Here is a 27591-nt window from a genome sequence, read left to right as displayed (position 1 = left end):
TGTTGCAGTCCCTCTGAATATCTAGTCATTACACTGCTTTCCTTCCTGGATAACAGGCCAATGAAAGCCATTGGTTTCTCAGATGGTCAAATTACTCGCTCTCTAAAGGTGAAATCACACAAATTGCTCTGGGAAGGCACTGAATGTAAACTGGTCCTGGAGTCCCACACCTGGAGCATGGGGGGAACGTTGGTTCCTCAAGGCTCATGGAGCAGATGTGCCTGAAGGGTCCAGGCTTGATGACCAGTCAAGCAAGAAAGAGCCCAAGGGTTTCATCATCAGCTTTGTTGCTCCTGATCTCAGAGAATCGGCCAGCGATGAACAATGATCATTGGACAATCAGCTCTTGGAACTAACTGAGTGAAACAAAGAGCCTGTTTCAGAGCTGCAAGAATCTCTAACTCAAACAGATCTGGGATATCGAAGAAGGTTATAATCTTTTTTTTAAATTGGATGAGGGGAGGATTTGGTTCCATGGTACCTCTTCCTGTGGTTAAATAGCTGAAACTCATTTTCTACCTCATACAGGAAAGTGATCTCTTAATAGTGTACCAAAAAGGTGTCTCATCAAATCAGAGCTAAGGCCTACAGGATATAAAGGGCAAAACCCTAAAAGAAATATTCAACTGGCTCTGTTATGTCCTTCCTGATTTTGTTTGTTGATTTATTTCTAATAAAGAGATCTCACTGATTACTTGTAAGTTCACTGCTGTTGTTGATTACATATTGCCACGTTGTTAAACAATTAACCTTAGTCATCAGGTCCACCATTTCATATCATTTGTACATTTAATTTGGTCGCTAGTAGTTGGAAGCACTCTGTTAGAAGTCAAAGGAACTTTAATCAATATTTGAATCTATATTTCGTGAGAACACCGAAAAGAACTGTCTTTTTACTCAGCTCCTTGCGTACTGTAACATGATGGAGAACAATAAAATGGCCTTCAAACTACTACTACACCAGGACTGGAGTTTACCTGCCTCTCTGACTTAAGAAGGCAGGGAAACTCTTGAATGAGGCCAGAAAAGGCGCCATCCACACTAAAATGGGCTCCTCTGAACCTAGGATTCACCAGATTTGGTTGCTTTAGGCTGATCAATGAGAGTGAACCAGGTGTCCAACAACTTCTAATAGGCCTGAGATAGACCATCTCAAAATTGATTGAACATATGACCAGGATAAACGCACACTCACATAGTGAGTACGCCTGCGCATCTGCACGCACATGCTCTATTTGTTCAGTTCCTCTATGGGGGGAATAGAATTACCTTCTGTGTACCTAACGCCCAACAAGATATCTATCATGAGATTTTTCATCTGTGAATTCAAGGAAATGTTCATATCGAACCCTCAATGGGCCTTCACATTCAGGCTTGAATATACAAATGGATTTTAAGGCCTAATTTAGACATACAATGCCTGGGCCTAGTTGCCTGGATGTCAAAATTTGCAGTCAAAACCTGGACTGCAACCTTGCAGAACTGTGTATTAAATATATTTAGTTCACAAATATGCAGGTCACGGTTTGCATCCTAAGATACGGCCCAGATCTTTGATTTGTTTGATGTATTCACTCTTGCTCAAGTACCTGCCAATTCTGAGGTCAACAATCCGACACAGTACCTCAGCACAAGGGTCATTCCCTCTGAATAACTTGCCTGATCACTGGGATTACTGCTGTAGCAGAGCGCGCTGAATCTATCCAGACACAATGGTGGCTGACCTAACAGGGAATTAAAGATGGATAGCGAACCAAAAGTAGGAAAGGAATGAGCTGAGATAAAGAGTAAGGTATTAGCTGAAACTTGATGGGTCATATATACATTAACTGACAGTGTAGTGTCTTGAGATCCCAGCCTTCAGTATTAAATGCTTTATTACTGCTTTTTTTTTAATAGCCTCTCAAAACTCAGACAGTGCACAGATGATTATGAGGACTTTCCAGACTGATTAGAAAAAAAGGGAATGCAAAATGGTACAGCTTGTGGAACCACTGCCTCACAGCCCCAGTGACCTAGGTCTTATCCTGACCTCCAGTGCTGTTCGGGACAGAGCTCGCACATTCTCCCTGCGATCTGCGCGGGTTGCCTCCATGTGCCCCTGCACCCTGAAGACGTGGGGTAGATTAACTAGCCACTGCAAATTGCTCGTGGGGTATGGGTGAGTAGTGGAACCGGGGAGAGGGAGATCGAGGCGAATGTGGTGAGAATAAAGATGGGAGCAGAATAAACGACTGGTTAAGGGCGGCACAGTAGCATGGCGGTTAGCGTAACACGATACAGCACCACTGACCCAGGTTCAATTCCTGCCACTGTCTGTAAGGAGTATGCATGTTCTCCTCCTGGCTGCCTGCGTTTCCTCCAGTGCTCCAGTTTCCTCCCACATCCCAAAGATATACAGGATAGTAGATATATTGGTCACATGGATGTAATTGGGTAGCATGGGGCAGTGGGCCAGAAGGGCCTGTTACCGCGCTGTATCTCTAAATAAAACTTTTAAAAATTAACTCTTGGGTTGGACAAAAATGGGATGGGATGAAGAGCCTCTTTCTGTGCTACCTAACTCTTTCTCAAATAGATCTGGGATAGTATCAGGGAAGGTTATACTTTAATATTTCTTTTAAAAAATAACTTGATTTCACCTTTAAAGACGAGCACTAACACTGGCTCAATAAACAATACGGAAGGTCCTCCTGCGATCAACACAGCCGCTGCCCTTGCCGTTTAGGTCATTTTAAAGCAGAAAACCCCGAACTTCCCACTCTCCTTATCAGGAAAGCCAAAGGTACGAACCCCAGGCTCAGGAGGGCCGCACTTGGGCCGGGGGTAGTTGATGGGGTAACGGACACTGCCGTCGGCCACCCAGCCAGCCTCGCAGCGGTCGAACTTGAGGAACTTCCAGGCAGCGTAGAGCTGGCCCACTTTGGCGATCTCGCCCCCGTCGTCCTGGCAGGCCTTGATGGCTTCATCAAAATTAAACTTCAGTGGACGACGCATGAAGTAGAGTTTACCTAGACCGAGACACGAGGAAAGTTATGAGTGGAACTGCAGTTAGTACAGGAGCCAAGCAGTCTGACCAAATGTGAGCAAGCAAAACCTGTGTCCATTCAATAACTTGATCCATAAATGAAAACCAAAGCAACAAACAATCTGCTGGATGAACTCAGTGAGTCAAGCAGCATCTGCGGGAGGAAAGGAACTATTGACGTTTTGGGCCAAAATATCAGTTTCAACCCAAAACGTTGACAGTTCCTCTGCTCCCACGAATGCAGAGTTCCTCCAGCAGGTTGGTTGTTAGTCAAGGTTCCAGCAACTGCAGTCTCCTGCGTCTTCAGTGAAAACTAAAGAGCTGCAGATGCTGGAAATCTGAGGTAAAAACAAGGATTGCTGGAAACACTCAGGAGGGCAGCAAGCGTCTGAGGAAATAGAAACAGTGAACTTTTAAGGTCGGCAATTCTTTGTCAGAACTACAAACAATGCTTGAACTGAAATGTTAACTGTTCCTCTTTCTGCAGACTTGTTGAGTGTTTCCAACCTTTTGCTTTTCTACTTCCATATGTGCCCAATTTCTTTAGAGGTTTAGCTTGTCACCAAACATCCTAATGAACTTCTGCAGATGTAACCTTGAAACTGGTTGCTTTACGGTCCGGTAGGGCAATTTGAATGAGCAGGAATGTAAAAGCTGCTGAGAGTAGTGCTGTCTCCCCAACACGTCAAGGGGACACCCCTCTCCACCACTGAGGTTATCTACATGAAGCGTTGCCTTAAGAAGGCAACATCTATCATCAAAGATCTCCACCATCTGCACTATGCCATCTTCTCACAAGCACCAGGGGGCAGGAGGTACAGAAGCCGGAGGTCTCACACTACCAGGTTCAAGTACAGCTACCTCCCTTCAAACCTCACTTCTTGAATCAACCAGCAAAACCCTAATCACTACAGTTTTGCAACATTGTGAGCATTTAGATCAGTTTGCATAAAAACAGACTGTTTTTTTAATGTTCTATTTGTGTTCTGTCTACAAAAAAGATGTATAGTTTAAGTTTTGCTTGCGATGTGACTCTGATGTTAGTTTTTCATTGCACCTGTGCATTGGATAATAAATTTGACTGATTTGACAAAAGAAGACGTGCATTTATATTGCTGATCTCAAGAGCCCTGAAACGCAACCCCACAAGGTCTTACTCTGCCTCAACCTGGGTCTACAGATTCTCCAGCTCCTCCAAATCCCATTAGTGCTCAATGGAGGAACATCTCACCCCGGGCTACATTAAGACCACTGGAAAAAGCGTAAGACTTCTGCACAAAAGAGGAATAACGAAATTGTGCCCCTGACTTCATGGACCATTCAGAAACCTGTTCGTGAGGTTAAGAAGCTGTTCCTAATTCGTTGAGCGTGGGCCTTCAGCCACCTCCTCCATGATGGCAGCAACAAGAAGGGGAAGGAACATTAGCAACATTTAAAATGTACATGGATAGGGAAGGTTCAGAGCAGGGGCTCCTAATCTGAGGTCCATGGACCCCCTGCTTAATGGTATTGGTCCATTGCATAAAAAGACTTTGAGAACCCCTGATTTAGAGGAATATAGGCCAAACATGGGCACAGGGGCCAGCTTAGATGGAACCTTGTTTGGCAATGGGGCCAAAAGACCTGTTTCTCTGTTGTATGATTCTCATGTCTTTCCATCCTGGGAAAATCAATCTACTTCATGCCCACTCTGCAAGGTCAGGAGTGGTTGACTCTCCCCCAGTGACCCCACTCAACCCCAAGATCCAAAGACATCACCTACAACCACCCCCCCCACCATCCCCACACACATATTATAAGCTCTGGTCAGCCCCCAGGGTCGCCCACCTTTCAAAGTCGAAGCAAAACAGAAGACGTCGAATCGGTGCAGGTTCTTGTGCCGCTGCCCGTAGTTTCGGAGCCCGGCCGAGCTTCCCTCACCGCCACAGGGCCCTCGAGGCACCGTGATGGGGTATTGGACCGACCCGTCCATCAGCCAGCCGGCGTTGCACCAGTCCAGGCCCTCCTCCCACGCCTGGAACAACTGCTCGAAAGAGGCGATCATGGCATCTTGCTGCTCACAGGCTAGCTTGGCGTCGTGGAAGTTCAGCCGGTACCTGCCATGACGCGGCTGGTAAGGGAAGACCACACCTGAAAGGAAAGGCAAAGTCTCAGGGAAATGGCATAAAGGATTGGCTCTGAAGGAGGCCATTCATTTCATCATGTCTACCACCTTTGCCAGTACTCAATGGAGTTTAGAAGAGTGAGGGCAGATCTTAATGAAACCTACCAAATACTGAAAGGCATAGATAGGGTGGACATGGAGAAGATGTTTCCAATAGGACCAGAGAGCAGGGCCTCAAAATAAAAGGATGTCTCACTAGAACAGAGATGAGGAGGAATTTCTTTAGCCCAGGGGTTTCCAACCTGGGGTCCACAGACCCCTTACTAATGGTATTGGTCCATGGGATAAAAAAGATCATGAACCCCTGCTTTGGCCAGAGGTTGTTGAATATGTGGAAATCATTGCCACAGATAGTTATGGGGGCCAAGATATTGGGTACATTGAAGGTGGAGGTTTGATTTGTAAGGGCGTCGAAGGTCATAGGGAGAAGGCAGGATAATAGCATTGAGAAGGATAATAAACTGATCATAATGGAATGCCCTTGAAGACTTGATGGGCTGAATGGCCTAATTCTGCTCCTATGTCTTATGGACTTAATCAACTCTGAAACCAATTCACTACCTCCTGGAGGGTTGAGTGACATCTGTGAAGGGAAAAGGTTGCTGGTCCTGTCGCAGGGTCTCAACATGTAATAATGGCCATCCCTTTGCCTAAACAAGGGCCGCTTGACCTGCTGAGTTCCTCCACCAGTTTACTTTACGAGAGTCTGTTCCCCAGTTGATCCGACAGGGGCACACTCTACTCCATCTATGAGCACTACTGATTACCTCGTAACTCCAGCTCAACGATGCTGCTCTCATCCTCCAGGCCATCAATCACCTCGCACTTGTACTTTCCATAGTCCTCCAGCCGCACGTCCGTGATGACCAGCGACACCTCCCGCTCGTCGGACTGCCGCAGGTAGACCCTCCCCTTGAACTCCCCGAAACTTCGGTGTCGAAGCCCGATGGCCACGATCACGTCGCACTCCTTGGAAAGATCCATGTTGAGTTTGGACCACTTCACCCTGACCTTGCGGCTGCTGTTCACCGGTGGCTCGTAACGATAGTGACAGCTCAGTGTTACGTTCTCCCCTCGGTAGGCAAAGAGCCGGTCTTTCTGGGTCTCAATGTGAAGCTTGATGCCATTGTAATCTAGGAAACAAATTGGTTTATTATTGTCATGTTTGCTAAGCTACAGTGGAAAGCTGTTGTTTTGCATACTATCCAGAGAGACTATTCTACACCTCCTGTATCTAATAAAGTGGCCACTGAGTGTATGTTCATGGTCTTCTGCTGCTGTAGCCCATCCACTTCAACGTTTAATATGTGTTCAGAGATGCTCTTTGGCACAGCACTGTTGTAAAGTGCAGTCATTTCAGTTACTATTGCCTTCCGCCTTCCTGTCAGCATGAACCAGTCTGGCCATTTTCCTCTGACCTCTCTCAATAACAAGGCCTTTTCACCCACTGAACTGCCACTCACTGGATTTTTTTTGTTTGTTTTTCATGCCATTCCCTGTAAACTCTAGAGACTTTTATGCATGAAAATCCCAGGAGATCAGCAACCTCAAATCACCCCGTCTGGCACCATCAATCATTCCATGGTCCAAATCACTTAGATCACATTTCTTCCCCATGCTGCTATTTGGTCTGAACAACTAAAACTCTTGACCACTTTTGCATGCTTTTATGCATTGAGTTGCTGCCACATAATTGGCTGAATAGATATTTGCATTAACGAGCAGGTGTACAGGTGTATCTAGTATAGTGGCCATTACGTGTACATCGAAGTAGCGCAAAATGAAATAAAAAACGTTCGTTTGTTTTGTGCCGTGTTGTATATTTGTGCAATCATGACCTTTCCATGACCATGATTGTTCTTGGCAAATTTTTTTTCCGCAGAAGAGGTTTGCCATTGCCTTCTTCTGGGCAATGTCTTTACAAGACGGTGACTCCATCAATTATCAACACTCTTTAGAGATTGTCTGCCTGGCGTCAGCGGTCATATAAACAGAATTTGTGATATGCACCAGCGGCTCAAACGACAGTTCACCACCTGCTCTCACGGCTTCATGTGACCCTAATCGGAGGGAAGGAGGTAATGAGGGAGCTAAATATCTTGTGCAAGAGTGACCTGCTGGAAAGCGGAGGGAAGAGGCACCTTACACCTCCTTTGGTAGAGACATATCTCGGTCTTGCCACCCAAATGCAGAATGTAGTGTTGCAGTTACAGAGAAAGAGCAGTGCAGGTAGACAAAGTGCACAGGTAGACCAAGAGATCAAGAGTTGATCTTTCATCGCTCAAGAATTGGGTAAAAACTGTTCTTCTCTCCCTCAGATTTGCACTATTGTCTACTAAATTTGCACTTAGGTTTATTTTGCACACATGCAAATTATGTATCATTTGAACTAAATTTATTATAACTACACTTGTCTTCATTTTTGCAATGTTCAGAGCTTCTGCTGAAAAAAGTTAATTTTCATGGTTTTTACGCCCCGTGTATGTTTGCCAATGACAACATTAAACTTTTGACTGTCCTTGAGCCTGGCGGATTTCTCGAGCTTTTGTATCTTCTGCCAAAGGGATGATGAGGGACCGAATAACCAAATTCTGCTCCTATCATACTGTGCAATAATATTAAGCATATATAGCTAGGATGCTACAGTATTGCAGTAATTTTATGTATTGTATTATACTGCTGCCACAAAAAAATTCATGATATATATGAGTGATGATAAACCTCTGATATGGGTCTCTATTGTGGACTGAGAATGGGAAGGGAGGAGGGAATCATAATTGGGAAAAGGGGAAGGGAGAGGTCAGGGAACAGGAAACAGCAGAGAGACATTCTGTAATGATCAATAAACCAATTGTTTGACATCCTGACCTTGCCTGGTGTCTCTGTCACCTGTCCCACAATCCTCCTTGCGGCACTCCATCCTCTCCATTCCCCAACATCTTTTGCTCCTGCCAGAGTTATAAAGTTGTTCTCTGCTCCACATTGACGGATACAGTACTGTGCAAAGGTCTTAGGCACCCTAGCTATATATATGAGCCAAAGACTTTTGAATAGTACTATATGTCTTATGGTTTTGTGATTTTCAACAACAAACTGTTAGACTAGTACATGGGAAGATTGGTGTCTCAAATGGCCACTCCCTGTCCTAACTTGCCACTGTATCTTTTGCTGGATAGTTTAAACATCTGTCATCATCTGGCACTGTTCCATCTCTCATTTTAAACCTCTACAACAGATTGGCCAGTTATCGCCCCATTGTGGAGGCATGTCAAATGCAAAATGTCAGCTGCATTTCCCATAATCAGATCAGTTACTCCTCTGTAACAATAATTTCATTGGCTGTATGGTCTTTTGGCCAGAAAAGACAGACTACATAAATCCTAGGTCATTCTTTTTCACTTGGTAAGCTGGTTAGTTATTGTCCCATCTACCAACAGAAAATGAAAAAGTATGTTCTGCATATCATCTATACAGACCATTTCATTCCATCAGTGCATTCAACAGGTACAAGGAGAAACAATAACAGAATGCAGCATTTTCTTTATTTAAAGATACAACATGGTAACCAGTCCTTCCGACCTAACAAGTCCACACCACCCAATTATACCCATGTGACCAATTAACCAACTAACCCGTACTTCTTTGGAATGTGAGCGGGAACTGGAGCACCCAGAGGAAACCCATGCAGTTACGGGGAGAATATACGAACTCCTTACGGAGAGCAATGGAATTAAACTTGGGTTGCTGGTGTTCTGATAGCATTATGCTAACCACAACTGTGCTGCCCATTGACTATAAAGAGTCTTGAACCGAATAAAAATACTTGTACATACAGTTTTGTGCAAAAGTATTAGGCACATATATAGAGCTAAGGTACTTAAGACTTTTGCACGGTACTCTATCTACTAAATATTTATCAATATATTAACAAAATCTTAAGACTCACAGATACTGCTGTTTCAAGGGCAAACAGAGAATGGAAATAGACGTCTTTCTGTCGGGTGCTTCAAATCTAATTAAAATTAACCAATGCAGGAAATGATAAAATAACAGCTTACAGTACTCTGCAAAAGTCTTACGTATAATTTATGTCTATGACTTTTGCACAGTACCATACACAAATGCAAGCAGCATCTGTACGGCGGTAGAGGCAGTCGTTGTTTCACGCATCTGACCCTTCATCTGAATGACGAATCCATGTGAAAGGTCATGACTGAAACATCGACTGTCCGCCCCCCCTCCACGGGTGCTGCCTAACCTGCTGAGTTCTTCCAGCACTTTGTTTCCTTGGCCCACTTGCTCCCTGAGTGTTAAGCAACAAATGTAGTTCTCCCATTCAATTCGATCAGGGTGAATTCTTATCATAATGCCATTTACTCATATAGAGTTACAGTTACAGAGAAAGTGCAGTGCAGGCAGACAATATTCCTGATTAAACTTCTTCATTAGTACGTGTCAATGGTTACAGGGCGATGGCAGGACGATAGGGTTGAGAGGGATAATAAATCAGCCATGATGGCGTGGTGGAGCTAACACAGTGGGCTGAGTGACCACATCTGCTGCTACGTCTTATGGTTTATGGTCTTAATAAAGTGCAAGGCCACAATGAGGTAGATTGTGAGGCCAAGAGTCCATCTTATCATATAGAATTTTACTGGATGTTAGGCCTTTCTCAGTGGGTACTGGGTTTTCAACGCCAATTTGAATCCAGAACCTACACAATGCAATCAGTCATGATCAGCGAAAGCTCAGCAGAAGGTACAGGGCCTGGAGAGACAGCCACCTCACACTGGAGATTACCAGCCCTTGGCAGGAAGTAGATACTGCCCAGTTGCCAGTGTTGGCCATACTTACACTCGCCGTTCCCATTCCCGTTGCCGTTGCCGTTGATGTAGAAGGCACCATTCTGCGCCGAGCACAAGGCCAAGGAGATCAATTGTAGGAACAACACCACCATCAGAGCGAACTTCATTGTAGAGAACTCTTGTCCTACAACAGAAGAACAACTGGCTCAGACATTAGTCATAAACTGACATGAAGCTTGGGTTTAGAAGCCCAACAGGCAACCAAGAGCATCTTGGACCTCCAGGTGGTCCACGGCAGGGGTGATTGATCAGTTTGTGGCCTAAGGTAGAAGGAGATGAGTTACACAGCCCTTGTTACATGCACGTGTAGTTCAACTATTTGCGTGAAAATGCAGAAAGTTTGAAGTTGATAACTCATCTCCTTCTACCTTAGGCCACAAACTTATCAATCACCCCTGCTGTGGACCACTTTCTGGAGGTCCAAGTCGCCGACTTCTACAAAGAAGGGATCCGTATGCTCCACGACCACTGGACTAAGTGTGTAAATGTAGGAAAAATAAATGTGCTACGTTTTCTAAAATTGACTCCTTCTACCCTAGGCGATGAACTTATCAGTCACTCCTCATACTAAGCTTAACCTGCATGTCTTCAGACTGTGGAAAGTAAGTTCAAAGTTCAAAGTAAATTTATTACCAAAGTGCATATATGTCACCATATATAACTCTGAGATTATTTTCTTTTGGGTGTACTCAATAAATCGATAATAGAATAATAACCATAATAGAATCAATGAAAGACCACACCAACTTTACTTTATTGTCGCCAAACAATTGATACTAGAACGCACAATCATCATAGCGATATTTGATTCCGTGCTTCCCGCTCACTGGATTACAAGTCGATAGTAAATATTAAAAATTTAAATTATAAATCATAAATAGAAAATAGAAAAGGGAAAGTAAGGTAGTGCAAAAAAAAAACGAGAGGCAGGTCCAGATATTTGGAGGGTACGGCCCAGATCCGGGTCAGGATCAATCAGCAGTCTTATCACAGTTGGAAAGAAGCTGTTCCCAAATCTGGCCGTACAAGTCTTCAAGCTCCTGAGCCTTCTCCCGGAGGGAAGAGGGATGAAAAGTCTGTTGGCTGGGTGGGTCGTGTCCTTGATTATCCTGGCAGCACTGCTCCGACAGCGTGCAGGGTAAAGTGAGTCCAAGGACAGAAGATTGGTTTGTGTGATGTGCTGCGCTGTGTTCACAATCTTCTGCAGCTTCTTCCGGTCTTGGACAGGATAACTTCCATACCAGGTTGTGATGCACCCTAGAAGAATGCTTTCTATGGTGCATCTATAAAAATTAGTGAGGGTTTTAGGGGACAGGCTTAAAATTTGGGCATTCAAACAGTGTGCAAAAGAAAACAAACTGTGCAAATACAAAAAGAAATAATAATAATAAAAATAATAAGCAATAAATATCAAGAACATGAGATGAGATTCCTTGAAAGTGGTCCGTAGGTTGTGGGAACATTTCAATGATGAAGTGAAGTTACCCCTCTGGTTCAAGAGCCTTATGTCTGAGGGGTAATAACTGTTCCTGGACCTGGAGGCTCCTGTATCTTCTTCCTGATGGCAGCAACAAGAACAGAGCATGACCAAGGTGGTGGGGATCTCTGATGATGAATGTTGCTTTCCTGTGACAATGTTTCATGTAGACGTGCTCAATGGTGGGGAGGATTTACCTGTTCTTTTTGTTGGATTTTCCATTCAAGGGAAATTGGAGCATCTGAAAGAAACTCACACAGTTACAGGGAAAGCATACAAATTGCTTACGGACATTGCTAGGAATTGAACCATTCTCACAGCTAGCGCTGAAAAGCATTACACTAACTGCTATGGTACCATACTGCCAACATACTACACAGTCAATGGTGCTTTCCTGTTATTGGGATCCTAATTTGAGTTCTGATGCTCTCTCCAGTGCTTGGAATCCCATTACTACTTTGGAGAAGCTGGGACCTCTTTCCCCTGGACTGTAGGATACTGATTGTAGACCCTTTGAGTTTAGGGGGGCATAACTAAAGTGAATAGTCATAATTCCTTTACAAGGGTAGTGGAGCCTAAAACTAGAGGGCACAGGTTTAAGGTGAGGGGAGAAAAATAAAAGTAGGATCTGAGAGTGAACATTCTCACACAGTTGGTTAGCTATGTGGAACAAACTCTCAAAGGAGGTGGGACAGGTGGGTACAAGTACAATGTTTAGAAGACATCCAGACAGATACATGGATCAGAAAGGTTGACAGGGATATGCTCCAAATGCAGGCAAATGGAGCAAGCTCAGGTAGACACCTCGGTCAGCATGGATGAGACAGGCAGAAGGGCCTGTTCCCATGTTGTTTAGCACAAGGACTCAGACAATCAAGGCTTTTTTTTATTCCTGGTGTACACACAATTAATCCAACTATTCAACAATAAGAACTTTTTTCCATGTTGCGGGATGTCTAAGACAAGAGGGCAGAAGTTGAAGATGAGATGTGCGAGAGTTTGAGAGCATCTGAGAAGGTATTGTTCACACAGAGGATGCGAGGATCTGGATAGAGCTGTCCGAGTAGGCGGTGGTGGAGGCAGAGATCTCACAGCATTTACAAAGCATCTAGACGGGAACTTGAATCACCAAGGCATTGAAAGCTATGACTGCACTACAAGTAGAAGGAATTAGTGACAATGCATGCAACTATCTTGCTGCTGCCAATCAGGTAGAAGGTACAAGAGCCTCAGGACTCGCACCACTAGGTTCAAGAACAGTTACTATCCTTCAACCATCAGGTTCTTGAACAAAATGAGATAACTACACTCATTCTATTTCTGGTGTTCCCACAACTGATGGTCTCACTTTAAGGTCTCTTTATCTTGTTGTTCCATACTTTCGTTATTTATTGCTATTTATTTATATTTGCATTTGCTCAGATGTTGTTCGTTGATCATGTTTAGTTACTATTCCATACATTTGCTAAGTATACCCGCAGGAAAAAGGAACTCAGTATGTGGTGACATGTGTATGTATTCTGATAATAAATTTTACTTTGAACTTTGAACTTTTTGAACTTTACCTGTATGTACAGGGCAGGCCATACATAAGTCTGTTTCTGTTCCACTTAACTCTTTACTCCAGTTCAAACTTCTAAGTAAATTATCAGAGTACATATACGTCATCATATAAACCCAAAGATTCATTTTCCTGCTGACATTCACAGTAACTAATAGAAACACAATACTGCATCCAATAGGATGGGCAAACAATCATGTGCAAAAGAAAACAAACTAATAATAATAAATAAATAAGCAATAAATATCGAGAACATGAGATGAAGAGTCCTTGAAAGTGAGTCCATAGGTTATGGGAACATTTTAGTGATGGGACAAGTAAAGTTGAGTGAAGTTATCCCCTCGGATTCAACAGCCTGATAGTTGAGGGGTAATAACTGTTCCTGAACCTGGTGGTGTGAGTCCTGAGGCTCTGGTACCTCTTCCTGATGGTAGCAGCAAGAAAAGAGCATGGCCTGGATGATAGGGTTCCCCAGTGATGGATGCTGCTTTCCTATGATAGTACTCCATGTAGATGTGCTCAATGGTGGAGATGGTCCGCATTGTATCCACTACGTTTTGTAGCATTTTCCATTCAAGGGCATTAGTGTTGCCATACCAGGCAGTGATGCACCAGTCAATATACTCTCCACCACATGGGCATCTACAAAAGTTTTAGATGACATCCCGATCTTCACAAACTTCTAAGAAAGTAGAGGTACTGCCAAGCTTTCTTTGTCATGGCACTTACATGTTGGACCCAGGACAGATCCTCTGAAATGATAACAACGGGGAATTTAAAGTTGCTGACCCTTTCCATCTATAATCCCCCAATAAGGACTGACTCATGGACCTCTGGTTTCATCCTCCTGAAGTCAATAATAATCTAGGAATGGAAGAGTAGGCATTCGTAATTGTAGTCTAACAGTGGCTAAGTGTGTTGGGACCCCTGGTTCTGCAGGTGATATGTTGATGATAACTGGGCAGAGATTTCTTCAAACAATCCTGATTGAAGTCCCCAACAATGATCTGAAAAGCATCGGGGTAGACTACTTCTTGTTTGTTAGCCACGGCATTCAATACATCGAGTGTTTGATTTAGCATCTGCCTTTAGCAGTTTGTAAACTGCAGTCGGGATCAAGGAGGAGAAATCTCTTGATAAGTAGAACAATTAATCATCAGATGTTCCAGATCAGGGGATCAAGAGTGCAACAAGTTGAGCACCACAAAGAGTTTATCATGGAACACAGACCCCCAATAATATTTGCCTTCTCCGAATCAGCAGTGTAATCCATCCTGTGTATCGAGAAACCCTTTGATCTTACTGGAACAAATTATCTGGTCCTCATCATTCCAAGGCTTCAAGGTTCCCATTTTTGACTTCATTGGCTGACAAAATACAAGCTGCTATAGGAATTCAGCTTCTGGAAAATTGTTATTTTTATGAGCTATTTGTAAAAAATACTGCATTATATTTTTATTGATGAGTGAATCATGTGATTTTCCATGACCATTTTTCTGTGTCATCAGTTTAGTTTTCCTTCTACAAGGGAAGATCACTGGAAACAACTCTAACAAAACAATATAGCCTAAGGAAAAGCAAAATTTGACAGTCAAACAACACCTTGGATCTGGAGTCACAAGAGAATGCAGATGCTGGAGCCAGAGCAACGATCACATCTGCTGGAAGAACTCACTGGGATAAGCGACATAACCCAGTATCCTTTTCTTCCCTCCTCCGGATGCTGCTTGACCTGCTGACTTCCTCCTGAGATAGTCAGCAACACCTTTTCTCTGTTGCCGTATGAACCTGCATTCACTGGGTGGTGGTACTGTAGTGCCTTCTCTCATTGGTATCACAGACACACACACACACACAATGCTGGAGGACCTCAGCAGGCCAGGCAGCATCTATGGAGGGGAATAAACATTTGACATTTCAGGCCGAGAACCTTCATCCGGACTGGAAAGCAAGAAGGCTAGAGGCCAGAATAAGAAGGTGGGAGGGGAGAGAGAGGAGTACAAGCTGGCAGGTGATAGGTGAGACCAGGTGAGGGGAATGGTGAGTGGGTGAGGTTGTGGGGATCTATCCTGGGCCCAACACAATGATATGATCATTGAGAAGACATGCCAGTGGCTGTACTTCATTGAGAGTTTGAGGAAACTTGGTATGCCACCAAAGACTCCAGCAAATTTCTACAGATGTACAATGGAGAGCATGGAACCACATTGCTTTGTTCTAATTACTGCCTCTGGCCACCCAGCGGTGCTGCTGAGAACCTTGAATGGCCTCATCTTCGCCATCTGGTGGCTAATATTAGGAGGAACAAGCCCTTTGGTCCTGGTGCCAGAACTGGAAAGGTGGAATGGTCGAAGTCCTATTTGGCCCTATCTTATATACATATATATATACACACACACACACACACACACACACACACACACACATATATATATATATATATATATATATATATATACACATACATACATATATATATCTTTTGAACAACCTACAGAGCTTTTCCAGCAACTACACCAGTCCAAGAGAATAGGTAAGATCTTTCCTGAAAACAGAACAGCTTTGCAGATTGAATCCCTCAAAAATGTTTGAAATAAAATACTGGAAAAGTACTGTTAAAAAAAGATCAGTCACTGTATGTACATCTCTGCCTCTTTACAATTTTCATGTGGAGGACGGTTACTGAACTCTGGAAGATATCATTGATAGGAGATATCAAAGTTGCTTGAATTTCCAGCATCTGCAGAATTCCTGTTGTTTGCATTGATAGGAGATTCAGGTTTAGGAGAATCTTTAACAGATGGCCTAAACTAGATGGATCAGAAATAAATATTTCCCATTTTGAATGATAATCTCCGGTCCCAATCACCAGAATTGAGGGGCTGGCAGTGGAAAGGGTGAGCAGCTTCAGGTTCCTGGGCATCAACATCTCGAAGGACCTATTCTGACCCAACGTATTGATGCAATCAAATGAAGGCATACCAGTGGCTCTACTTCGTTAAGTACGCGAAGAGATTAGGACCCTCACCCCCACGACATGCCCTCCTCTCACTAATACCATCAGCCAGGAGGTACAGAAGCCTGAAGATCCACACTCAATGTTTTAGGGGCGGCTTCTTTCCCTCCACGATCAGTTCATGAACCATGAACACTACCTCGCTATTACTTTTTGATATATTCATTGAAACTTACAGTAATTCTGTCTTGCACTGCACTGCTGCTGCAAAACAGCAAATTTCACAACTATGTCAGTGAAAATAAACTTGAAAAAAAGAACTTAAAAATTCAAGAGAAGTTTGAGTGGCTGTAGGTGTGATGTCTAACTTCCAACAGCAGATGGCAGTAGATATCAGTCGTAGCAAAGGTCCTGTTGAAAGGTGGAACCTCCCTCAGCAATACTAAACCTTCCCGGTAGAGTGGACTCATTGACAAAATGAGTGGAAAACCGTTCAATCTTGTCTACATAACCAGTGGGCACAGCTGGTAGACACCTTCAGAGCTGGCAGAGCTGGTCAGTCACAATGGTAGCATAGCGGTTAGCATGGAGCTATCACAGCTCGGGTATCAGGGTTCAGAATTCATTTTCGGCACCCTCTGAAAGGAGTCGCTCTTCGTCCTCCCTGTGAAATGTGTAGGCTCCTCCCCCACCCCCCCGAGTGCTCTGGCTTCCTCCCACAGTCTAAACAGGTAGGTTAATTGGTCATTGCACAAGCAACAGCGCAAGCACCAACAACACCACCACCCCCCCCCGACCACCATGCAAGCAATAGCAAAAGCAGCCCCCCCCCCGAAAAGAGATCTTAATCAAGAGTCCATCGTATCCCAGCACTTTGGTATTTCAGACAGCCTCTCATTCACCGGCGAGGGAGAGAGTGAGCGGTCGTTCCTGCATTGAGAGCGGGAGATTGGTAGCTTGCTGTTCCGATAGGCCTCAAATTAAAACTCAGTGTGTTCACCACCAAACACTTCCCGCCGGTAACCGCATCCCCGCCGCCCCCCCCCCCCACCCCCAGCCTAGCTTTGTACACGTGTACTGCAAGGGCAGTAGAGCGAAAAGATAACTTGTCTTCAAAGGCATTACCTGTGGACAGGAGACTTGTCAAAATGCCATACACTACAAGATCTTAAAGCTCCTCACTTCTTTCTCAATGAAAGTTCACCCTCCCCTTATCTGGCAGTACTGCTCCTCACCCTCAACAATTTCTCCTTCGGCTCTTCCCCCTTTCTCCAGATTCGAGGGGTAGCCATGGGACTAGATAAGGTAGGTATTGAAAGGATGTTTCCTTTGGTGGGGGTATCTACAACTAGAGGGCACAGCATCAAAATTGAGGGGTGACCCTTTAGATCAGAGGTAAGGAGGAATTTTTTTAGCCAGAGAGTAGTGAATCGGTGGAATGCTCTGCCACAGACTGCGGTGGAGGCCAAGTCCATGCGTATATTTAAGGTGGAAGTTGATCGTTTCCTGATCGGCCAGAATATCAAACGATATGGTGAGAAGGCAGGTGTATGGGGTTGAGTGGGATCCGAGATCAGCCATGATGGAATGGAGGAGCAGACTCGATGGGCTGAATGGCCTAATTCTGATCTTATGTCTTATGGTCTTGTGGTCTTATGGGCACCTGCATGGGCTCCAGGTCTTCTGGCCTTTTCATTGGCAATGCAGAACAGTCCATGTTCCAAGCCTTCCCCAGTAATGCTCTCCCACACTTCCTCCACTGCAGTGACGACTGCTTTGGTACTGCTTCATGCACTCATGACGAGCTCATCGATTTCATCAACTTTGCTTCCAACTTCCACCCTGCCCTTAAATTCACTTGGTCCTTTTCTGACACCTCCCTCCCATTTCTCGATCTCTCTGTCTTCATCTCCAGAGACAAACTGTCAGCTGACATCTTTGATAAACCTACCAATTTCCACATCTATCTTGACTAGACCTCTTCCCACCCTGTCTCCTGTAAAAATGCCATTCGCTTTCTTTCGCCTCCACCTCATCTATTCCCAGGATGATGCTTTCCTTTCCAGGACATCAGAGACATCCTCCTCCTTCAAAGAATGGGGTTTCCCTTCCTCCACCATTGATGCTGCCTTCACCCACAACTCGTCCATTTCCCAAATCCGCGCTCACCCCATCTTGCTGTTGCCTTAACCGTGATAGAGTTCCTCTTGTCCTTACCTCCCACCCCATGAGCCTCTGCATCCAACACGTCATTCTGAGCAACTTCCACCATTTCTAAAGAGATATTACCACCAAACACATCTTTACCTCTCCCCCACCCCAACTTTCTGCTTTCTGCAGGGATCACTTCTTCCATAATTCCCTTGTCCATTTGTCCCTCCCCACTAATCTCCCTCCATCACTTATCCCTGTAAGCAGCCAAAGCGCTACACCTGCCCATTCACCTCCTCCCTCCTCTCCATTCAGGGCCCCAAACAATTCTTCCAGGTGAGGCAATATGTCACCTGCAAATCTGCTAGGTATCTGATGCTCCCAATGTAGCCTCTTCTACATTGGTGAGACCCGTCGTAAACTGGGGGACTGCTTCTTTGAGCAGCCCCATTCCATCTGCCAAAAGCGGAACTTCCCGGTAACCAAACATTTTCATTGCGATTCCTACTCCCGCTCCGACATGTTGTGCCATGATGAGGCCACTCTCAGGGTGCAGGAGCTACACCTTACATTCCATCTGGGTAGCCTCCAACCTGATGGCATGAATATCAATTTCTACTTCTGGTAAAAAAATTCTCCCCCCTTCCTTCTTCTGGCTTCTTACCTCATCTCACCTCCTATCACTGCCCCTCGGGTGCCCCTCCTTCTTCCCTTTCTCCCATGGTCCACCCTCCTCTCCTATCAGATTCCTTCATCTCCAGCCTTTTATCTTTCCCACCCACCTGGCTTCATCAATCACCTTCCTTTCCCTCATCCTCTCACCTTTTTATTCTGGTATCGTCCCCCTTCCTTCTCAGTCCTGAAGAAGGGTCTTAGCCCGAAACGTCAACCGTTTGTCCGTCTCCACAGACGCTGCCTGGCCTGCTGAGTTCCTCCAGCATTTTGTGCGTGTTGCTTTGGATTTCCAGCACTTGCGAAGTTCCTTGTACTTATGATGCGCTACAGTCTCAGCAAATCTAACCCTTCCCTCCCACATAGCCCACCATTCTTCTTCATCCGTGTACCTACCTAAGAATCCCTCAAATATCCCTAATCTATCTGATTCTACCATCACCCCTGGCAGGACGTTCCATGTATTTATATAAAAAATTCACCTCTGACATCCCCACTATTCTTTCCTCCAATCACCTTAAAATTATGTCCTCTCATATCAGACATTGCCACCCGAGAAGTCTCTTGCCATCCACTCAATGCTTTTTATCATCTTATACACCTCCATCAAGCCACCTCTCAGCCTCCTTCGCTCCAGAGAGAAAAGCCCTAGCTCACTCAGCCTTTCTTCATTCGGCATACTCTTTAGAAGCAGTAGGCCACTCAGCCCTTCAAACCTGTCCCACCATTAAATGTGATCATAGGTAATCTGTCCCAGATCTTACCTGTTCCTCTGTGCCAGTTTCCCATAGCTTTCAATACCCTGATCTTTCAAATAGTTACCTACCTCCTCGTTAATAATCCCAATGATCCATCCTCCACAATCTATATGATAGAGAATCATCGTTGGCGGCATGGTCAAGTAGTGGTTGGTGTAGCACTCTCAGAACATCATCGACATGGGTTCAATTCCACCGCAATCTGTTAAGGAGATTTATGTTCTTCCTGTGACCACATAGGTTTCCTCTGGGTGCTCCAGTTTCCTCCCACATTCCAAAGTAGCATGGATTAGGGTTAGAGTGAGTCAGTTGCCAGCATGCTATGTTGGCGTCAGAATCGTGGTGACCCTTGGCTAAAGGGGATAACCACACTCACTTGCCCATCCATTGAGATGCTCCCACAACCAACGACCTCACTTTAAGGACTCTTTATCTCATTGCCTCGTGTTCTCATTATTTACTACTATTTATTTATATTTACATTTGCACAAGTTTGTTGTCTTCTGTACTCCAGTTGATCTTTCATTGATCCTGTTATAGTTACAGTTCCATAGATTTGCTGAGTATGCCCGCAGGAAAGTGAATCTCAGGATTGTATATGCTGATATACACGTACTTTGATATTAAAATTTACTTTGAACTGTGTTAATCGTTGACACAAACACTGGATGTTTCGATGTACATGCGACAAATAAAGCTAATCTTCATTTTTATCTAATCCAAAGATTTTCCAGCCACTGCAAGGAAAACTTCCTGTGGCCCTCAGTTTTAATAGACCGACCCTTGTCCACTCATTTAATGTCCCCCCACATGTTGATAACTATCATAGTCATAGAGTTACACAGCACAGAAACTGGCCCTTCAGCACAACTTGTCCATGCTGACCAAGATGGGCCGAATGGCCAACTTCTGCTCCTTTGTCTTATGGTCTTATGCTGACCAAGATGCCTTCTTGGGTTCGCCCTATTCACTTGCATTTGGCCCATATCCCTCTAAACCTTTCTTATCCATCACCTTAATATCCTTTAAACATTATAATATTATCCATCTCTACCAGCTTCACTGGCAGTTTCTTCCATACACCCACCACCTTTGGAATAAAAAAATCTACATCTTAGGTTCTCTTTAAGTTTTCCCCTCTCACTTTAAACCTACCACCCCATCTACTTTTAAATTCTCAATACCCAGGGAAAAGGACTGTGATCATTCATTTTATCTACAGCCCTCATGGCTTTATCAACCTCGATAAAGATTAAAGATTAGCTTTATCTCTCACATGTACTTCAAAACATACAGGGGAATACGCCGCTTGTGTCGGGCGCAGCCCACGAGCGTCGCCGTGCTTCTGGTGACAACGTAGCATGCCCACCACTCCATGACACCAACATGCACATCTTGGGAACGTGGGAGCGCCCGGACGTGGGGAGAATGTACAAATTGCTTAGAGACAGTGGTGGGAATTGAACCGCAATCTTACAGCTCGCGCACTGTAAAGCATTACGCTAGCGTGCCGCCCTACAATGTCACCCCTCACCCTCCTTCACCCCAGGGTAAACAGTGCCGCAGCCTGTCCATTGCTACTTGGTGTCTCCTGTGTTTCAATCATATGCTTCTAAACTCAACCCAGCAAAGCACTGAGTACATTGTATCTCTATGATGAGATAACTTGGAGATCAGTGCTTAAACAGCAGCAATTTTACACATTGCAGACCATTCCACCGTATCAAATTCCAGGTGTCCCAAGAAAGGCAGATTCAAGCCTAAGGAGTTACTTAGAGACAAGGAAGGGTATCTGACCATAAGACCATAAGATATGGGAGCAGAATTAGACCATTTGGGTCATCAATAGTGCTCCATCATTTCTTCACGGCTGATCCGATTTCCCTCTCAGCCCCAATCTCCTCCTTTCTCCCCGTATCCCTTCATGCCCTGACTAATCAAGATAAGACCATAAGTTACAGGAGCAGAATGAGGCCATCTGAGTAATTCTAGAGTGAACCATCAAGAATTTTCAAGCATGATATGGCAGCTTAGATGGTTCGACATCTCTGCGAGGAGAAGAGCTTGTTTTCAGAGCTCTGGACCCAGTCATTGCCTGAGTCATCTGTAGGAGTGCTGGCACAGACTAAAGGACAACACCTTTTGTACATACAACCTTGACTCATTGACAAATACCACTCAGGCACTCTCACCAGCACCATACCTTGGCATCCAATGGTCACATTTTTGATAGAATTGGAAAAGCAAAAAACTGCAGATGCTGGAAATCTGAGATAAAAACATAAAAAGAAGAATATACTCAAGATTAGGCAGCATCTGTAGAGCGAAATAAATAGTTGATGTTTTGGGTCTAAAATAAAATTTGGCAAAACTGGAAAAGGGCTTTTTACCTAAAATGTTCGCTCTCTTTCCACAAATGATATCTGACCTGCTGAGTGTTTCCAGCATCTTCTGTTTTTATTTGCAATTTCCAGCATCTGCAGCCTTTGGTTTTTACTTAATGCTTAAGGTCTGCCTGAAGAAGGTGGCGCCAGTGAACAACGTTACCAAAGGCGACATCCTCCAGATAGTCCACAGAACTACTTCTTTCACTTCCTTTATATCTTCCTATTCTGTCAAGTGTGGTTCTGCTACTGTTGGAGATTGCGATCTACAGTTTGATGGTATATTAAGGAATCTGGCACTTTGCTGTCTCCGAGAAGATTCCAGGAGGCAAGCGGCCTGGAGACCAAGAAGCTTAGAGATGGAGTGCGAGCCCATGATCAACTCCATTTCTCACTAATCAATGCGTCAAGGAAGATTGAAAATATTGAGGTGAATGTTCAGTGGTGTCTACCAGCCTTTCGCTCGCTGCTGTAGGAGCGTGTCTGCATGTGACAGTCTCTCTCTATCTCCCATCCTCTCACAGGGAAGATCCCTGCATTCAAATAGTCACCCCCTCGATGCCATTTGGGGATGGTACCAAAGTTCTGGGTCTGCGGTTTGTGGATCAGACTCTGGGGTTCACGTTATGATGTGTTTCTGGTTCCTGGTCGTTCCCTTTTCTGTTGCTATTTTGGATTAGTTTGAAGAATCAGAGTGGCCTGCAGATAACGAACACTGAGCTGTACTGAATATGGACTCTTTTGATTTTGTGTTTTATATTCTGTGGGTTTTGCTCACTCTTTCTTGTTGCCATTTGCGTGATTTGGTTTTTGCATGTCGGAGGGTCACTGTACTTCTTTGAACAGGTCCCATGGTTTTTCCTGGTTTGTGACTGTGTGTGGGGAAGGCTTATCTTAGGGTGGTATACTGCATACATGCTTTGATAATAAATATACTTTGAATCTTTGAACTTTCTCAGTGAAAGATTGATATCAATCTAAAATACTAACTCTGTTCTCTCTCCACAGCAGCTGTCTGACCTGTTAAGTATTTTTTAGTCCTAATAAATGGTGTTCACACACTTTGCAACAACTCCAGCCATGATTTATTATTTACCCTACACCCCCATTATATTTTTGAGAAAATGTTTATCTGTAATTTTAAGGATGAGAGACTGTTATGTTGATCTTTAATCCATTACCTGAGCTTCATAAATCGTCTGCACAAGGAGCAAACATCTGCTGGGAATGTTTGACCTCAGTGTCTAAAGGGGTCACGAGCTCCACTTATATTGCCTGTGGGCTCTAGGTTAAAGGAATGAAGGGGCTCCCGGCAGAGCAATAGGTGCCCCAACACTTTAACAATGCAGGTTTAATACCAGTCTCTGGTGCTGTCTGTGAAGATCAGATGTTGGCACCCCCATTGCGAGGTCACCGTCCTTGACAGAATTACCATTAGATCACACCTATCCCATCCTAACTTGGGACTATCTTACTGTTCCTCCCTAACTGCTGGGTCTAACTCCCTCCCCAGCACCGCTGGCAGAGCAGAACTCTAGCAGGTCAGCCAAGACGGTTAGGGATGGGCGATAAATGCTGACCTTGCTAGCCCACATCCAAACAAAATTAAAAGATTTACTTAAGAGGAACATTGGAAGCAGGAGCAAGAATCAACTATTCTGTTCTTTAAGCCTGTTCCACTATTCAATAAGATCAGGGCAATATGATCTTCAGACTCATTTTTCTTTTTACCACCCTTTAGTAAAGAAGACTTAGAATTTAGAAGTGGAGGTAAGATCATCCCATTTCTTATATTAACACTTGGGTCCTGCCCCTTTGGGCAAACCAAGGTCACCAAAGCCACCAACACGAGCAGGAGATTCAGCAGATGCTGGAAATCCAGAGCAAAAACAAAACACAAAATGCTGAAGGAACTATCAGGTATTATCTCTGGAGAAGAACGAACAGTCGCCGTTTTGTGCTCAGACCCTTCGCTGGGACCCATTTCCCAGTTTGGCTAATGTCAGCAGGCCGTGAAAATGAGTCATCCTAATGATAAAATCCACACCCTTTCCCAACAGCTAATCCCAATCACAGGGCCATTCAGAAGGGAAATGGAGCAACAAACGATCTGCTGGAGGAACTCGGCGGTTTGAACAGCATCTGCGGGGAGGTGGGGGGTGAAGGACGGGGAAGAGGAATTGTCCAAATTACGGGTCAAAGCGCTACTCCCGTCCCTTCAGCAGATTGTTTGTTGCCTCAGACTGCAGAATTTGCAGTCTCCCGTGACTCCAGAAAGGAAGTGGATTTCTACGTTAAAAAAAAGCACTGACGTTAATACTGGAATTTGAACATTGTAGAACACCTCAAGGGTCTTAGGAAAAGCTTACTGACAAAATGTGTAAAGTTTGCACGTTTTTATACATAAACATGAAAACAACATAATCTTTATAGTTATACTGACAACGCTTCTCATGAGCAATGAGATACTGCTGAAACTCTCCTCCTCTTGTAATTATCAGAATCAAGTTTAATATCGCTGACATATGTCGTGAAATTGTTTTTGGCAGCAGTACAGAGCAATACATAATATAAGAAATATGTATAACATTTTAAATTAAATATGTAGCGCAGAAAGAGAGCAAGAGTTTTTTATGCGTAGGTTCATTGTCCATTCAGAGGGGTAGGAGCTGTTCCTGAATCGTTGAGCGTGTCTTCAGGCTTCTGTATCTCGTTCCTGATGGTAGTAATGAGAAGAGGATATGCCCTGGGTGATGGGGTGAACAATCAGCGTAGAGCGATCGATGTCAGGAAACATGCCACTATTTCTACAGAGTAAGATCCCACATGGAGCTAATGAATTGCCGTATTGGATGGGGGGCTGATGCTGATCAGGCCACCAAGAGGACTGGGTTTCTCGTCGGGAAGGTTCGCTATCGCCCTCAGCTCTTGGGGGTACATCTCGTCCCGGTGCAGAGTATCAGGGTAGATTACACGCCGTGAAATTCACCGTACGACTGTGAAGCTCTCCGTCTGGATTCCGGAGGTGGTCTTACAGGCTGCCTCTAGCTTCACAGCATAACCGCGGCGCCAAGTACACTTGATTTAAACTTTTCAGGAATAAGTAAATAACCACACGTTGAAACCTGTGATTGCTTACACTGGACACCAAAATGGATTATCTTTGTTTTCCTTGCCACTTGAATGTCTAACCCACCGCAAAGTAGAAAATCATCTCATGGTATCGTTCCCAGATGTGGACTGTCCTTTTGCCCTGACATCTGGTTCGGTCAAGTTGTGTTTGTTAATCGCTCTGAAAATGCCTTGAGATATTTTGCAACGTTAAAGGCGATAAGTAATTGCAATTTGCTGTCAGCGTGTGCGCGTTTTAACCAAACACAGATGCTGCACTGATGTGAAAAGATTCTCAACGTTACTTTATAGGAAAGTTTCCAGGCGGAAAATAGCTTACGAGGCGTCAAAATCTTGCAACTCACGCCACACACACACACACACACAATGCAATTGAAACCATATTCCTGAATGCATTTGGAAGGAGTTGTTTTTTTTTTCATGGAAGTACAAATTCGATGTGCATTGTGTTGTTTCAATATCCTCACTGAAGTCAGAGCCCAAACATGAGCTGATCTCTTTCCGTGTGCGGCGCACTTGCAGTACGGCAGTGTCGCCAGGAGAGGGCGGCGCAGACAGTAATTTACTCTTTCAAACCCCCTCCAAAAGTTTTGGAGTTTGAGAAACTTCAGGACTTCGCTTCCGCACAGACCTCTGAGACGCACCGCAAACCGACTATCAACAGGGATTATTCTTTCTCCATGTGCCCTCTTTGTTTTTTTATTCTACAATATGAGGCTTAGCTCGTAACAATTTTACCCCGTAAAAAAAATTTTTAAATACCTAAACTCAAACACAAACTAAACCTAAACTCCCCTCGTTTTAGCTTGTATTTATCAGAAAAGTCATTTTTCAAGCAATCCCTCATTACCATCAAATTAACAACTCCGTTAATAATTTTAATTAACAAATCGAAACTTTCAACTTAGTTTTCTGAATTTGCAAAAAAAAACACTGGAAGTTTAAATTTTCTCACTGGTTCGCGCATTTTAAAACAATGAGATCGCAGATTTATCTGTCCAAAACCACGGTGGACCCTAGTGCTGATCGAACATTGCGTTTCTCCCATTCCGCTCTGTCCTCATACCAACTATCGATCTACATCCCTTCTCCTCACACACTCTAGTTGTAAAAGCCTCTGAAAAAAAATTGCACAGTTGTTTTTGTTTCGATAAACCATATTCGGTTGGCATTTATATTAACCTACACATCCACACACTTGAAATGCATTGTGCAACGAAAGAGCGCTAATTTGCAACGGCAGTAAACCTGTACTCACAACGTTGGACTATTACTGCTTCAGGTTTCTTGCAAGCTCAAAGTCCAGTTCTTTGGCAAGTGATGTTGTCCCTTTGTATCCCAGAGCTTGTAATAAATCCTGGAACCTAATAACTGTACTTTATAAAAAAAAAGCGGGGTATAGTAACTCGACGTCATCAGTCGGTCCAATGACGCTTCGACTTCAAGGCAGACCCTATACTCGCCCTTGCCGGACACTTTTGCGATTACCCAATATGTTTATCGATGAGACCTTCACGTCAATTCGTCTGCTCTAGGGGGCTCGTTTGTACTAAAGTTGCAACCTGGACCGTCTTCTTCCATCATACCCCCAACTGCCTTCAGGAAAGCTGAATAGAAATTGAAGTTATGTATGTTTTAGCAACGTCTCTGCCCTTCCCGTCGAGGGTCGTGTGTGTGCCTGGGATTAAATTAATCGGAATCTTGCTAAATACCTTTTATTACCGCCTGCCTACTTCCCTCTATTTTACGATCTCTGCCCAAGTGTTTATTAATTTTTTTCTTTCTTTTTGTCTCTCTTCCCTATTGTTTTTTCTCAGCTTTCTAATTTTACATCTGGTCGGTAATTTTAAAAGACACGGTCGCTGAACTCCCCGAATTAATCAGTCGTACACTGAGTTCTTAATAGATCAGAGTGCCCAACCAATTTACAGGATCACAGGCAAAACTCACAACCACTTCCCTATCTCGGATGGAGTGCTGTGAGGAGTTAAACAGCCCATACAGCTTCCCAAAGTGCTGAGTCCCAAACACAGATCCCAACTTCCACAATCCCAGACATAACAGTCACTCCCCATTCACATTTCCACACGCAATTTTGCAAAGTGCACAGTTCTGGAAAGTGGGCAATCTCACACACAGTCCTGCAAAGAATGCGGTTACACAAACTGTCCTGTAAAGCACGCAGTCCCACACAGTACTGCAAATTACACAGTCCCACACATAGTCCTTCAAAGTGTACAGCCCCAGACGCAGCCCTCTACGTTAGTCAATCACTGAAATGACTTTGCACAGTATGCTGTACCAAGCCAGCCCCAACTTCACTGACCCACACAAAAATGCAGGGAGAGCTCCCCAGGTGCATGGTCCCATCCAATGTGTTGTGTCAGGATGGATACAAGAATACAATCCACAGATCCCCAACGCACTTCACAACTATAGCTGT

General features: G+C 44.2%; 1 protein-coding gene across 1 annotated transcript; it reads right to left on the bottom strand.

Annotated features, from left to right (window-relative positions):
* Positions 1 to 26521, bottom strand: LOC134355996 (hyaluronan and proteoglycan link protein 3-like). Its single transcript, XM_063066541.1, has 5 exons — positions 26407 to 26521; positions 10047 to 10181; positions 5960 to 6325; positions 4856 to 5158; positions 1 to 3011 (listed from the first exon to the last, which is right to left on the bottom strand). The coding sequence occupies exons 2-5, from the start codon at positions 10162 to 10164 to the stop codon at positions 2725 to 2727; spliced, it is 1074 nt and encodes a 357-aa protein (XP_062922611.1). The 5' UTR covers positions 10165 to 10181; positions 26407 to 26521; the 3' UTR covers positions 1 to 2724.
* Between the last annotated feature and the right edge of the window lie 1070 nt (positions 26522 to 27591).

Source organism: Mobula hypostoma, chromosome 13 (assembly GCF_963921235.1).
Source record: "Mobula hypostoma chromosome 13, sMobHyp1.1, whole genome shotgun sequence".
In the NCBI taxonomy this organism is placed as follows: domain Eukaryota; kingdom Metazoa; phylum Chordata; class Chondrichthyes; order Myliobatiformes; family Myliobatidae; genus Mobula; species Mobula hypostoma.
The sequence above is the reverse complement of the archived record's forward strand: the minus strand, read 5'-3'. Positions and strand labels throughout refer to the sequence as shown.